This window comes from Aspergillus uvarum (assembly GCF_003184745.1).
Source record: "Aspergillus uvarum CBS 121591 unplaced genomic scaffold BO82scaffold_15, whole genome shotgun sequence".
NCBI classification, from domain to species: domain Eukaryota; kingdom Fungi; phylum Ascomycota; class Eurotiomycetes; order Eurotiales; family Aspergillaceae; genus Aspergillus; species Aspergillus uvarum.
Genome location: NW_020291312.1, coordinates 292,546 through 306,824, shown reverse-complemented (window position 1 = coordinate 306,824; position 14,279 = coordinate 292,546). Strand labels below are relative to the sequence as shown.

At 54.8% G+C, this 14,279-nt stretch overlaps 4 protein-coding genes across 4 annotated transcripts; 3 read left to right on the top strand and 1 right to left on the bottom strand.

Annotated features, from left to right (window-relative positions):
* The first annotated feature begins 1,649 nt into the window (after nt 1-1,649).
* On the top strand, nt 1,650-2,952 carry BO82DRAFT_352719 (putative small nuclear ribonucleoprotein (LSM7)). The gene is made up of 3 exons (XM_025634770.1): nt 1,650-2,289; nt 2,358-2,429; nt 2,491-2,952. Exons 1-3 carry the CDS (start codon nt 2,046-2,048, stop codon nt 2,616-2,618), a joined length of 444 nt encoding a protein of 147 aa, XP_025493861.1. The 5' UTR covers nt 1,650-2,045; the 3' UTR covers nt 2,619-2,952.
* A 55-nt stretch (nt 2,953-3,007) lies between these two features.
* BO82DRAFT_430805 (fasciclin domain-containing protein) lies at nt 3,008-4,936 on the top strand. The gene has a single exon (XM_025640644.1). It carries the CDS (start codon nt 3,112-3,114, stop codon nt 4,738-4,740), a length of 1,629 nt encoding a protein of 542 aa, XP_025493860.1. The 5' UTR covers nt 3,008-3,111; the 3' UTR covers nt 4,741-4,936.
* Nucleotides 4,890-8,770, bottom strand: BO82DRAFT_331550 (putative TGF beta receptor associated protein 1). Its single transcript, XM_025633149.1, has 3 exons — nt 8,571-8,770; nt 5,936-8,505; nt 4,890-5,879 (listed from the first exon to the last, which is right to left on the bottom strand). The coding sequence occupies exons 1-3, from the start codon at nt 8,725-8,727 to the stop codon at nt 4,998-5,000; spliced, it is 3,609 nt and encodes a 1,202-aa protein (XP_025493859.1). The 5' UTR covers nt 8,728-8,770; the 3' UTR covers nt 4,890-4,997.
* Nucleotides 8,771-9,571: 801 nt separating this feature from the next.
* On the top strand, nt 9,572-12,297 carry BO82DRAFT_352717 (CCAAT displacement transcription factor COY1). Its single transcript, XM_025634769.1, has 4 exons — nt 9,572-9,809; nt 9,880-10,047; nt 10,104-10,954; nt 11,009-12,297. The coding sequence occupies exons 1-4, from the start codon at nt 9,674-9,676 to the stop codon at nt 12,164-12,166; spliced, it is 2,313 nt and encodes a 770-aa protein (XP_025493858.1). The 5' UTR covers nt 9,572-9,673; the 3' UTR covers nt 12,167-12,297.
* Nucleotides 12,298-14,279: the final 1,982 nt, after the last annotated feature.

The window sequence follows — 14,279 nt, the reverse complement described above, 5'->3', positions numbered from 1 at the left end:
GTTGTGGTTGTGGCTCGCAGATAATCACCGCAGGGGGGAGAGGGGGGGGTGGATGGGGGTGGATAAAAGAAAGAGCCATGAGTGGATAAGAATAGAAGACCGACGGAGGAGGAGGAGGAGGAGGAAGAATTGAAGCAGAGGGGATGGCGGAACGGGCGAGCCCGGAAAGTCACCTGCTCCATCCAGTCACTCAGCTGGTTATTATTATCTTTCGCACTCACTCTCTTCCGATCTTCCGCAAACATTGGCCTACTCAATCAATACGTACTGTAGAGTGCAGGTGTACTCCCTGGACACTCTCCGTTAGCCCTGAATCACACAAGAGTCAGTCCCTTGTCCATCCATGTCCATCCATCCCAATCTTCTTATCGTCGGGTGTCCTACTGGTGGATGCGTAAGAAACAGCCAGGGGCGGAGTCCCGCCGGGCTCTTCCGCTGTCCATTCGGATGAGCCGTAACCCGTCACGGTCATGACCAATACAGGCGAATCAATTCGATACCACCATTGTCACCATCACCATTGAAGATGCTTATCCACATCCACAAGCCCACTGCGCGAGGGTGCATCGGTTTCGCCCCCTTGCGGACGGACCCTCAGGAACGCAAGTACCACGATGGCTACAGGAAAAGGGTACAGACACGTTGTCGGGCGGTTGGATCCTGTCTCAGGATTTGATGTCATCATAGGGGGGAACGATCCGTCCCCGTCCTTCCCTCACTAACTGACCGATCACCACCGAATAGCTCGACTGTCTCGTCCCATGTGCTGCCAGAGGCGCGCTCCGCCAGGCAGGGGGAGGATCGTCGATTTTCCCCGTGTGCCAATCCACGGACTCCGTACCACCAGTCTTCGTGCTCCCATCTTGGTTGCAGGTTGACGGAAAGGAGACGGGCGGGTATTGATGGAGCTGCACGGTGTGCAGTACGGTACACCATAGACGCACGCATGGGCCTGACCTGGAAATTCGGTGCCTAATGAGCCTAGAGTCGAGGTTGCCAGGGCCGATATCCATCCGACTGACCGGTGTTCCAGCCACAGAGATATCCCATCCCCACGCTAGACCGGGCCGGTGGTCAGCTATGGGTCAGGTATTGTCAGTATCCACGGTGTGACCAACACCGTCTTTTACTCTTCCACCATCTGGTACCTCTTAGCAGCGACGTTGGTATTTGATGCTTCAGCTGTGTGCTGTTTCTGTTATTGATCAGGATTCAGTCGATGTGAGTAGATCAGAATTGCCAAGGGGTGTGCGCTGATAGTCCATTGTGACCTTGAGCTTATGCTGTCGATGTTTATTTATATATCCGTAGGTATACAAGTCCTGGAACTCGACCAAGGAAAGTCACGAGACTATGATGTAAAAGCAATGAGTCTTCCAACTAAACAGCAAACGACAGCTGCGTACAAGTTAGATATCAGCCAAGGGTATAGAGACTCAAATCGTTCCCACCCTGTCGGACAATGAGTACTCCGTATATACTCCGACCCTTCTTCCCCGAAGGGTGTGAAGGCGGTGAAAGAGTGTGGGCGGTGGGTTGTCGAGCGGGAAAGTCACGGGAGAGAAAATGGTAGGCATCGATTCGCAACATGGATAAGCATACGCACCACCGCCCGGGAACCGACAACTGGTGGAGTTACTCCGTCGCGGCTGCGACCACTTTTGCAGATGTAAAATCCCTCATACTGATATCACCTTTGTTACTTCAAATCACCATCGTTCTTCCCATTCCGCCCCTTTCCTCCCCCCCCCTCGCCTTATCGGGTCGAAAAATTTCTCCCACTCCGGGTCACTCCAACCGATTGAGATCGTCTTTCCACCTCTCAAATCCCAACGTCTCCATTCCCTGGTGCTGCCCCTCCCTCCCTCCGAGGTCTCCCCTTCCCCCCTCTCTCTTTGAGTTAGTGACTTGAGTTACTACGGAGGTTACGGCACGTGCATCATTATCTAATCCACGCCGCTCTAATTGGACACACGATCAGTCCAGTATACATTAGCCCCTCTTCACGCTTTTCAATTGAAGTTTCTCCCCAACACAGCCAAGCCATGTCCGAACGAGGCTCATTCCGAGGAGGTCGCGGCCGCGGCGGAGGTTACGGTGACCGGTCTGGCGGCCGTGGCGGGCAGGGCCGCAGTGGCGGTGCAGGTGGCGGTGCACACCGCGAGCACCGCGAGCACCGCGACCAGCAGCAGCAGCAGCAGCAAGAAAAGCCCAAGAAGGAGAACATCCTGGATCTGAACAAGTACATGGACAAGGAGGTGCGCGTCAAGTTCAATGGCGGCCGTGAGGGTGAGTTATCCTTGTTGTCAGCTTTGTCAGCATCCCTGTCGATTACGAACTAACATCCCCGTCCCCAGTCACTGGTATCCTGAAGGGCTACGACCAATTGATGAATTTGGTTCTGGACGATGTGAAGGAAGGCATGCGCGGTAGGTTGCTTTTTGCTATCTAGCTCACTATGCCAGCTTTGACTAATGGGAGAGGGCACAGATGACGAGGGCAACGAGACCACGCGCTCTCTGGGGTTGATCGTGGCCCGTGGTACGCTGATTGTGTTGATCTCCCCGGCCGATGGCAGCGAGGAGATCGCCAATCCGTTCGTGCAGCCGGAGGAGTAAGGGTTCCGTGGGTGGGGATTCCATGTATTGTGATTTGAAGAGCATCGGCTCTGGCTTGTGACATGACGGCTGAGGTTGATGGCCTCGATGCCCGGCTACCTAACGCCGAGTAATCCCAGTTGAGTTGATGAAGGCATCTACTGGTCGAGGAGTCATCCCATTTACGAAAGCAGATGAAAGGATATACCAGATGTGCTTTGGGCTTTGGGCTTCGTGCTTCGAGCAGTGACTGCAGCAGAATGGGTGATTAGAAAGAAAGATCAATGAAATTAGCGACCTCTAAGTTACCGAGTGACATGTCATGACATCACGGCAGGGATGGGGATGATGACGATGATTCCAGTTCGGGGGTGACCGCCCGGTCTAGACGCAGCTGGTCGGAAGTATATTCGACTTTTGGTCCAGTATAACATCGCCCACCCCTCTCGTCTTACGAGTCTTTCTTTCCAGCATGTAGACAAACACTCATGGCCCATCTCCGCACGAGGCCAACATGAAGCATCTCCAATACTGGGCCGTCGCGGCCCTTCCGCTGACATCCGCCTTTCTGATCCCCCCCAAGCAGCAGGCGATCCTCCGCGAACCAAAGCCAGACCTGCAAGAGGAGCAGGAGCAAGAGACGCACGACCACCATCATCTATTCGACATCCTCTCGCGCCTCTCGTCCGCGGTGGAAACCTACTCGCCCGTGCAGCAGATCACCTCCTGGATCGACGAGCTAGCAGACGAGACCCACGCCCCCGAGGAACAGCAACTGTCACCTCCACCTCCTCCTCCGCCCTTCCGCCGGCCGTCTCCGCCGCCGTACCCGCAGCACCCGCCGTCCAACAAGTCGCTGTACGATCTAATCTCCGAGAACCCTCACACCACCATCCTAGCCCGCATCGTGCACGACGACTCGCACCTAGTGGAGCTGCTGAACCGCACGGCCGCCAACCTCACCCTCTTCGCGCCCACCGACGAAGCGTTTGCCAAAATCCCGCATCACCACCACGACAAACACCGTCACGATGACGACGACGACGACGACGACGACAACGACACCCGTGATAAACACGGAGACCACGACCGCGACCACCACAAACCACCCCGCGAACTCATCCGCGCGGTGCTGAAATACCACCTCGTGTCCGCGGTATACAGCCCGGCCGAGCTCTTCCACGCGCACACGCTGCCCACTCTCCTGACGGAGCCGCTGCTCAGCCCTCAGCCCCCCGCCCCGGGCCCCAGCCGCGCCAGCCGCGAGCAAAAGGGCTCCTCCCTCCCGCAGCGCCTCAGCATCAGCACGACGCTGCACGGCCCGACCCTGAACCACTACAGCCGCATCCTGGCGACGGAGAAACGCGCCGCCAACGGCGCGCTGTACACGATCGACGCGATCCTGCTGCCGCCGCCGTCGCTGCTGACGCTGACGACCATCGTGCCCACGCAATTCAGCACCCTCGCGCTCGCCCTCCACCGCACGGGTCTCGCGGCCCGACTTAACCATACCCACCACTGTCCCCATACCAAACCCGGGGAACCCAGCCCCGAGCCAACCACGAACCCCCCATCCCCTTCCCCCGAGAAAGATAAGAAGGGTCAAGGGCAGGGAGGAACGTACTTCCTCCCCACGAACCGCGCGTTCAGCAGACTGGGGTACAAGGCCAACGCCTTCCTGTTCTCGGACTACGGGACGCCGTACCTCCGTGCGCTGCTGGAGTACCATCTCGTGCCGCGGCGCACGCTCTACTCGGATGTGGAGTATACGACGTCCGGAAACATTGAGCCGGTACATGGGCTCAAGCATTTTGATTTGGAGACGCTGCTGGACGGGCGCACGGTGGGCGTGGAAGTGGCGAATCTGGGGCCGTGGGGGGGCCTTACTGTTTCTGGGGAGCGGGTGGGGGTGCGGGATTTGGTGGTGCGGGATGGGGTGGGCCATGTTCTTACGAGGTCTGTGATTGTGCCTAAGTGTGATGGGGGTAAGGGGGGAGAGTTTTGGGAGGGGGATGGGGAGATGGGGGTTGAGGAGTTGGTGGGCAGGTTGCGGAGTTTGGTGGATGGAGGTTCGGAGTCTGATGGTAAGGAGGAGGATAGGGAGGTGGTTTGGGGGGAGTTGCATGATCGACTGGAGTTGTAGGTACTATTCATGTTCTGTGGTTTGTGGTTGAGGTTACTGGGGAGCTGAAAAGAAGGGGGGTCCGGGGGTTCTCCCCCGGGAAGCCTCACTCTATCTATATATTAGGGTTATGCGCATTGTTGATATGTCGACCAAATTGCCACATGTTTCATTCAAGCCACCAAACCTGGATGTAAGGCGTGCACGGTACAAGGCTTCAAGGCTTTGGCATAGCTATATACAAGTCATATATACAACAAACATCGTGATCGTCATCATCAGCTATCGGCTTCCACAATATCCCCGAACTCCTCGGTCTCCTCTCGAACCACCGGCTGGTCCTTCAGCCGCCGCAACCCATCTCCATCCTCGACCCAGGCGCCCAGCTTCTCCACCCCCTCGATATACTCGGTCCCCACCCGCAGGTTCAGCCCCGCGCTCAGCGCTCGCTCGATCCGCACCTCCCGGCCCTCCGCCACCAGCACCCGGAACACGTGCGCCAGAAACCCGCCCAGGATATCGACGCTCCACTCGTCCGGGATAATCCGGAGAACCTCTCCGACGTCGAACCACGCCGCGAACCGGCCCAGAAGATCGCTGGTCCGCTCGATGCGCTCCGACGAATCCTGGATCTTCAGGAACTCATCCAACAAGAACCGGAAGAGCTCGCTCTGCTGTGTTCGGTCCGCAAAGGACGACGAGCTGCTGGTGGCCTGCGGGCCGCCGAAGAGACAGTATCGGATGGCGGAATCGTAATCGCCGAGGCCGTGCGTCAGGAGATGAAGAGCTTCACGGTGGCGGCCCTGAAGACCGTCGAGAATGATGGATTCCGAGACGAGCTCGTTCTGGAAAGGTTCGATCCGGGCCAGAACGGCAGGGATGGAAAAGGTGAAGGTGCGCGACGGCATCGAGGTGAACTGGCTGCCTCCGGTGCTGCCGCCGCCGCCGAGGAGCTGGAGGAGCCGAAGCCGGGATTGCCACCATGGTTCTGAGGGGGTGTTCACCGTGATGAAATTCATGTAGGTCGGCTTCGGAGCGCTCAGAGCGCGGTAGGTGGAGTAGGATTCAGACAGGGAAGCTCGTGCTGACGGCGACGTCTCCAGCACAGAGAGGACGGAATCGAGGTAGTATGCCAGCAGGTCATCCGCATATTGGGTGAGCTGAATGACAATCAGTCAGACAAAGCTTAGTTGAGAATACGAACAGCGCTACTCACATTTCTGGCAAAGACCAGGTGTTCCAAGTATGCTTGGACGGCACTAGGTGCTTGCTGCTTGAGAAGAGCCACAACATCGGCAGTTTCCAGCTTGACTCTGCTCGTGCCATCAGAGAACACTTGTATGCCCAAGCTGGGATTGCGCTGCGCAAGCCACGCCCCGTACTCTTCCACCAGTTGAACGTCTTTGATCTTGACCAGGTACCGGCGCATCTGTGCCTCGGTACCAGCAATCGTGATCTCGCCGCCCAGGTCCTCTTCACCGTCGATGATCCTGCGCCATGTTTTCAAGACATTGCGAGACATCTTCTGGCTCTGATATAGTCGGCTCAAAACAAACAGTCGTCGATACTGCTCTAATAACGCCACCGCGCGGTCCAGATTGCCCTTCCAATTATCCACAAGCCTGTTCAGTTCGATGCGTAATGGAGAGCTTGATCGTTGTGCAGGCGCGAGTTGTGCGTCCTGTTCCAGGAGTAAGTGCAGGAAAGCCGCGTCGACGCTGTCGAACACGTAGGTCTCATCGGTGATACTTCCGTAACCCCTCTTTTGCTGCCAGGAGAACAGAAACCTCTTGATCATATCCAGCACGGCACTGTCCGAGGCCCTGCCGCCCGCAGTCTTATCCAGCCGCTGCACGTAACTCTCTGTGATCTCCGCCAAGCCCGCGTGTATCCAGATCCCTTCCGGGCTCTGCAGGACCTCTCGTCGCAATATCGGGATCAACAGGAGCGGAATGCGGGGGTCCAGGTTTCCCACAATGAGAGCTCGCTCCGTAGCGTCTATAGTGACCTCATCCCTGTGATCTGAATCCATGAGAATCATGTCACCAAAAAGAAGCAGACTAGCTTTCTGCTTCAGGTAATTCAAGCCTAGAAATTCGGATTCGGATTTGGGCTCTGCAGCCTGAACAAGGTCGATGACGTCTGTGATGGCATCCCGCTTGAGAACACTACCCCCATCTGTATCCGGTACTTGGGCGCTCTGTAGGGCGTCATCCAGCTGCGTTGTTAGCGGGTTCTTCACCACCCGCCATATCTGATCACCGTTCCACATGATAAGACTGCTCTGTGTTTGGCCCAAGGCGCGCGCAAACTTGGCTTCTTCGGCATTGCGCTCTACTTCCCAGCCACGCTCGGCCTCACCAGTCCCTTCCTGGCCCTCGAATAGCTCCTTTTCTTTTTGTAGCTGTTCGATCGACGCCTGCGTTCTCGGATCGGTAGCAGGCACATGCGGTGCCAGCGACGGCGTTTTCAAGCGCACCATCCGCAAGAGCTTGCCCATCTCGGCGATCTCCAGCTGACTCGGACTTATCGTATGGCTGAGACCCACATGCGTAGGCTGCACGTCTGAAGACGGTATCTCAACCCAGGTTTTGTTCTCGTCCGCTTCCCCGGGATCAACATCCCAGAGTTGAACCTCCAGGAACTTGCGGCGTTTTCCTTCCTTTTCTGCCTCTATCACTGCAAGCAGCAGTTCTTCATGGGTGTTTTCAGGCGAATGAATCATGTTGTTCTCGTTGCCTTTATCGATGACGATAGATTCCGGATACTTGTGAAAGGTGATAGTGCCACGAACCACATCGCCGTCGATGTTAACAAACATGCCGACTCCAGGCTCCGACCCGTCCGTCCCCCTCACAAGCAGAAATTCAGACGGGGTCGGCGACAGAATGTGGGGCCTCAGTTGCGTCGGCTTTGGAAGAGGAGGAAGTGGCTTCCTTTCTTCCGAGCTAGATTCTGGATCATGCGGTGGGTTCTCCATACTTCGCCTAGGAGATGCGCTCCCTGCACGCTCTTTCGACAGCGAGCGTCTTGGTGTTCCCGACTCCGGGGTGAGTTCCGAGGTGGCTGAGCTTGATCGCTTGTGTCCGTGTGGTTGCAACAAGCCAGACTTTGTGTTTGAGCTGAAGCTCCTTTCAAACAGATGGCTCTCTGAGGTGGGCGAATGCGCAAAGAACGGGGAGGTCGGCGACTTCAAGGGCGGAGCTGTCGACACATCGTGGACTTGGTTGGGTTCGAAATTCTCGTTCGAGAAAGAGATGGGAAACAGTTGTATTTTCTGCTGGTTCTCCACATCAACGAGGGAGTACGAGTGTGCATCTGCGGCACACGCGATGATTCCTCTGCGCGCCGCGACCAGGCATCCAGGAAATTCGATGTTCCTGATACGTCGAGCTTCCTCCCCGATTCTCACCAGCATAGTACGATTCTGCGCCGCGATCATGACCACCTGCTCATTCTGCTCGTCCGCGCCTGTGTTGAGGTTTACTCCTCCGATCCAGGAACAATTGTTGACCTTGGTATTCCCGAAAGCCGGACTAAGCTCCGGTAGCATGTAGAAGGTGACAGTTCCATTGCATAGAACACAAGCCTTGTTGACAGCTGGTAACAAGAGAATATGCTGTATCCCAAGCGGCTTGGTCGCCGTAGATGTAGAGTTGGCAAAGGGAATTGGTAATCGTGAAGCTAGGATAAACGAGGGTTCGTTCGACTTGTCCGAGGGGTCCGGTGGAAGGCAGACGAAGTGAAGAATCTCGGCGGCAGACGTTCCAATGTATAGATTGTCATCTGGAAGAAGACTGGTTAGAGATGAACGCGTGGGTGCTCAATGGCCCCGGCCCTAAAGCACTTACTCCAATACTCAACAGTGGTGATGTGGACTTCGTCATCGTTGTCGTCGGGATTCAAGGGAACCTGCTCAAACAGCGATCGTAGAACATATGGAGCTGCCTTGGGAGGGCCGATCTTCCGCCGTTTGCGCGGGCTGACACCCTCCTCTTCAGACACCATGATGAGACCAGCTCTGGTGTCGTAAGAGTAATTGTTGTTGAGGGGATGGTCAGGAACTTGGGGAGCTTCCGGGTGTTTGGCGGGCGGTGTTCACTACATGGGAGGGAGTATGGGACTGCCTAGGCGGTGGGCCCGAGCCGCGGTTGGCTTAGCTTGCTGACTCAGGGTGGGCCGTTTCTGTCAACCATCAACAGGTATGAAGTATGAAGTATGAAGTATGGATCACGATAAAGCAAGTCACTGTCATGCAACAGGATGTCTCATGCAATAGCAAGGCACTGTTGACAGCTGCACTACTGCCTTCATATGGCTTGCAATGGTAACCTCAGGCTGTATGAGCCTTACACAAGCGACTGTCATGCTTTCATGCTAAACAAGCTGAACTGGCATGCCTCGCAATGAGCATGAAAAGAGGGTGGTAAAGATCGACAGAAGCCGCACATGTGATATGTCGTAAGAATCTAACCGGACACGTCCTCCTGTCAACAGTCATCATTGACTTGGCCGAGACGAACGTGTGCAATGATTGCTATAAATAAGTAGACAGGAGCAAGATCTGGCAATCGATCTGATCTGCATTACGGTAGACGGAGACACAGGAGAGACAGCGTTGAATCAGCGGTCATCGCGAGCCTCACCTTCTTTCTTTTCACATCACACCCACTCCTAAGTCAATAAGCAAGAGACTCTCTACCCTTTTGACTGATAGTCTAGCCATTCCCCTGTTATTCATCCACCATCCACTGACGTTGCCCGATTGTTGTTATCCGGAAGATCATCGGGCCGATCGGAGTCGCAGGCCTCCGCATCGCATTACGTTAACTGGCTTCATTCAGTCGGTTGTCTCTCATCCAGAAAAAGCGGTAATTTCGGGTGCAGTGTCGGATGGGGGTTGCTGTGCTATCTACTGGAACACCGAGGCGGGTCAAGTATTCTACACGCAAAAATGGATGCGTTCGCCATCACGGAAGCCATTGTCCCTGAGACTAGTCCTCAGCAGGGCCACGAGGCCGAAAAGGCCACCACCGGCAAGCTTCCCGAGGGCGCAAACAAGTTCCAGCGGGCCATCGCAGCTTGGAGAGGTATGTCGCACCGTCTCTCCAATACACACAGCCCGAGAAGCTAAGCGCTAATCTCTTTGACTTCTATCAGGCATCGATCTTGCCAACACCGTCGCCAAGCTAGACAGTACCGCTTCGGATATCGTTGCGCAACAACGCGACGCCCTCGTGCAGAGGAAAGATCTCGCTCAGAAGACAAAGGACTTTCGGAAGCTGGATGATGCCTCGAAATTGGCGGAATACAAGGGTCTCTTGAAAGGTCGGCTGCGTTGGCACTACGTATCTCCATTGCGTCACGGCTAACATACTGTCTAGCTTATCAAAGCTTTATCGATCTCTTGACAAATCAGGGGAAAGCCTCCTCGTCCGCGTTCCTACAGTTGTACTCGTCTCTATCCGAAGCCCCCGACCCGTACCCCCTTCTCGAAGCGTCCGTCGATTCTCTGGTTCATTCCGAGGAAACCGTCCCCAAATTGACCTCCGAGCGGGACCAACTGCAGGGGTCCGTCGACCGCCTTACGTCGCAGCTCGAGGTTACGGAAAAGCGCCTGGAGGAAGAGCGAACGGCTCGGAAGAAACTGGAGGAGGGTCAGGAAACGAAGATCAAAGAAGTCGAGGAGTCCTGGTCAGCGGTGTTGTCCGAGAAGACCAACAACTGGACTGCCAAGGAGAAAAGCTTGGAGGAGAAGGTAGAGCATCAGGAGCGCTTAGTCAAGGAACTCAAAGCGAGCTACGAGGTATCACAGCGACTGGGACAAGATGGCGATGACGGCGAAGGCGTCCAGCATGGTGCTAGTGCCGCGGAGTTGGAGCTGGTTTCCGCGGAATTAGAGAAGACAAGTTTGCGCCTAGCAGAGATAGAGGCACGAAACGAACAACTCAGGCTCGAGCTGGCTCAGGCCGTCTCTCATTCTCAGGCAGAACAAGCGGCCTCGGTGGAGGATGACCCTGCATATCTGCGTCTGCAATCCGAGAATTCTTCTCTCCTACGTAAATTGGATGCTGCTCGGTTTGACAGAGAATCGGAGAGACACACGTGGGAGTCGAAGTACTCCCAAGCTGAGAGACAGATCAAGAATGCCACTGCCGAGAAGGAAGAGCTGCGCTCGAGATTGGAGAAGGTGGCCGACTACGAAGATATTCGTCGGGAATTGGAGATGATCAAGGTGAGCACTATACATCAAATTTGAGCGGGAGGATTGCCACTGACGTTGGACAAGTCTATCGAATTCTCGCCGGGAGATGATGATGAAGCTGGAGATTTTGCAGATGCTACGAGCCCTACCAACGGCGCAGCAACCAAGGCAAAGGAGGGTTCCAAAAACAGCCTGGAGCAACTATTGCTCGCTAGGAACAAGAAACTGACTGACGAGCTCACCATCTTGCGTGTCTCACACCGGGACCTCCAGGGTCAGCTCGAGGCCCTGCGGGACGATCTTTCGAGTACCAAAGAGGAGCTCGAAAAGTCGCAGAAACTGTCCACGACGCTGGAGAATGACCTTCTTCGTGTACAGGAAGAAGCCGCAAATGCGTTCCCATCATCAGCTATGTCTGTTGCTGGAACTTATACGTCCAAGTATCCCCACTCGTCCCGGAGAGGAGGGGCGGTCTCACCTACATCTTCTATAATTTCTGGCTTCGATCAGTCCGCTGCATCTGCCAACACCATAGACTCCATCCGGGCAGGCGAGGCCGTTGGCGGAGGCTCCGGTCTCTTGCCCATGATCCAGGCGCAGCGTGATCGCTTCAAGAAGAAGAATGCCGAGCTAGAGGAAGAGCTCTCCAAGTTGTACGGCACGGTAAAATCCCTGAGACAGGAAGTTGCTTCTCTGCAGAAGGACAACCTCAGCCTCTATGAGAAGACCCGCTACGTGTCAACATACAATCGCGGTCCGGGTGGATCGTCATCCGCATCCGCCTACGCGAACAAGCCGAACACTTCCTCAGTCCACGCGGGTGCAGACACTCCGCCGGGACTCTCTCTCGACCGATACCAATCCGCCTACGAAGCCCAGATCTCACCCTTTGCAGCCTTCCGTGGCCGCGAGTCTGCGCGGGCGTACAAGCGTATGTCCTTGCCCGAGCGCATTGTGTTCTCGTTAACGCGCATCATCCTCGCCAACCGGACGAGCCGCAATCTGTTCGCTGGATACTGCGTCGCCCTACATGTCTTGATCTTTGTCATGCTGTACATGATGAGCTCCATGGAGATTGAGAAACATAGCGCCGCAAGTCTAGGTGCCGCCGCTGCGGCAGCAATGGCCGGTGGAGGGAGTGGGGGAGGCGGAAGCGGCGCAGGAGGGGGCAGTTACGCAGGCCAACAGTTACATGGGGATGATTGGCGACAAGAAGGCTTCAGCCAAGCCGGTGTCAACTGAGACCTGGCATCTGGGGTTTCGCCACATCAGTTTCTGTATTCTATCGAGGGCGTTCTTGGGTCCAGGTCACGGGCATGAATTGGATTTTTCTTTTATTTGATGTAAATACACAAGGCCTACATACAGTGTCGATGTCCTTATCGCTTTATGCTTAGTCGGTCTCAACCCTCCGAATAATGCCCGTCGGTCCGGAAGTCCGTCGGTAGACGTAGAGGTTCTATTTATATCACGCCCTTTCTACTGGCGAGCGTAAACTGAATACTTTGTGCGCCATACTATCCGCGATATAGAGTGTAAGCGTGCAAATGACATGTGATACAATTGTTGCGCAATGTGATTAGAGCACAAAGATTGGTATAGATGCATTTCAGCAATGCATATCTGATATTGTAAACTTTGCATTGTTTACACCTCCAGGTGACAGGACATGGTGACATCAATGCCCGGCACTAGCATACTCATATCCATACCAGATAATGGTATTGATAGACCTTGCGATGAAGTTGCAATGGATCAACAAGTCAATCCGCATCCCTGCGACAACGGTAGGAATATGACTACAGGCTAGTAGTGAGTGGGCCAGTGTTCCTGCCATTCGAAGGTGTGACAAACATGAACACTGCATGGGCAGATGCATGGACAATGACCGCAGATGAACCAACCCCCAAGAGCCCGTGCAACCAGAATGAAAACGATGTACAACCACGCTGCCAGGGGCATTAAGGGACCACCGGCAAGTGAATGGCCAGGGAGGGTAGATTGACTATCAGGTTCCTGCCTGTCTGCCTGTCCTGCTCGGCCACCTTCGACTATTTCCCTCTGCACCTAGAGGGATCTACCAGATATCATACCACAATGAAGGGCCACTGAAACATCTCTCGAGGGGTCGGGTCACATCGCTCCAGTTCCTGATTATCAACCACAAAATGGAGAGGTATCACACACGTTCAGTCACAGGATCATGCAACCTATTGTTAGATAGTCATGGTCCATCCACTAGCTCCAGCAGTGACAAGCTATGGTCTATCCACCGGCTCGAATGACCGCAAGTGACTTCACGGTCCAAGCCAGAATAAGTGCGCAGCAGAGTCGCGATAAATTCAATCCACCAGGTCAAGCGAGATAAGAAGGTGGGCCACCTGCGATCAGACCCATCCCTCAAGTCTTGTGCTGGCTTTCAACGAAGCCCCGCGGAAGTCCGACTACTATATGGCTCCGAGACGGATTGCAGAACCCCTCTTGAGAACTAGGCGCCCAGAAAGTGTCGGAGGGGAGACTAAGGACCTTGTCAGGTGGGCAACTTTGAGACTTTGAATGACGCAGACGAAAGCCTTTCATCATTTCAGTGTATGTCAGGGATCTACACATCCGAGTGAGCTTGCCAGATGAAAGGATGTTCATACCAGAATCATGCGTTCCGGGGCCCCCAGTCTCTTTCATTAGAAACCTGGCGCTGTTTTGCGAACGGCGAGACCTCTGGAAGACACTTTGGAGATTGTAGTGTACGATGGCGGCGAGATGGTTGTGGATAGGGATTTGGATGCTCCCTCCCCCTGCTCTATCTTGCAAATGGCGTCGGTGATGGTTCTATTTTTAAATTCAAACTTCTCCATTTCCCTTGACCGGATCGAGCAACACGCCCATGAGATTGTCAACAAGCGTTGGACGTGACGTTGATGGTTGCTAAATCATCACAGACTACGTCGGAGACTAATTCTTGGGTTTGCCTGCGTATGCTGCTGCTCGACCGGATCAGTTCTTCTTTCTGTGGAGTCAAGCTTCTCTGATACACGATTCATGTCATTGTCATGATTCCAGCGCGAATTCTCATGATGCACAGAATATGCTGCAACAACAGAGCGCGGAACTAGGGCACGCATCGTTATCAACCGCGGTGTCTGAGTGATATAGCACCCGCATGCTATAGATCAGTTAGGGCAGCGCTCAGGACTCCTTACTGCAACCTGGGTAGCATTGGCACATCCAAAAATAACCGGAGCCGAAGTGAACAGATCAAGAATAGAACCACTCAGTAAATTACAGTGCCATTGCCGTCTTCACCGACGATTTAAAGCTTGACTGGGGGGGAGCCTGCTATTAGGGCCAGTGGTGG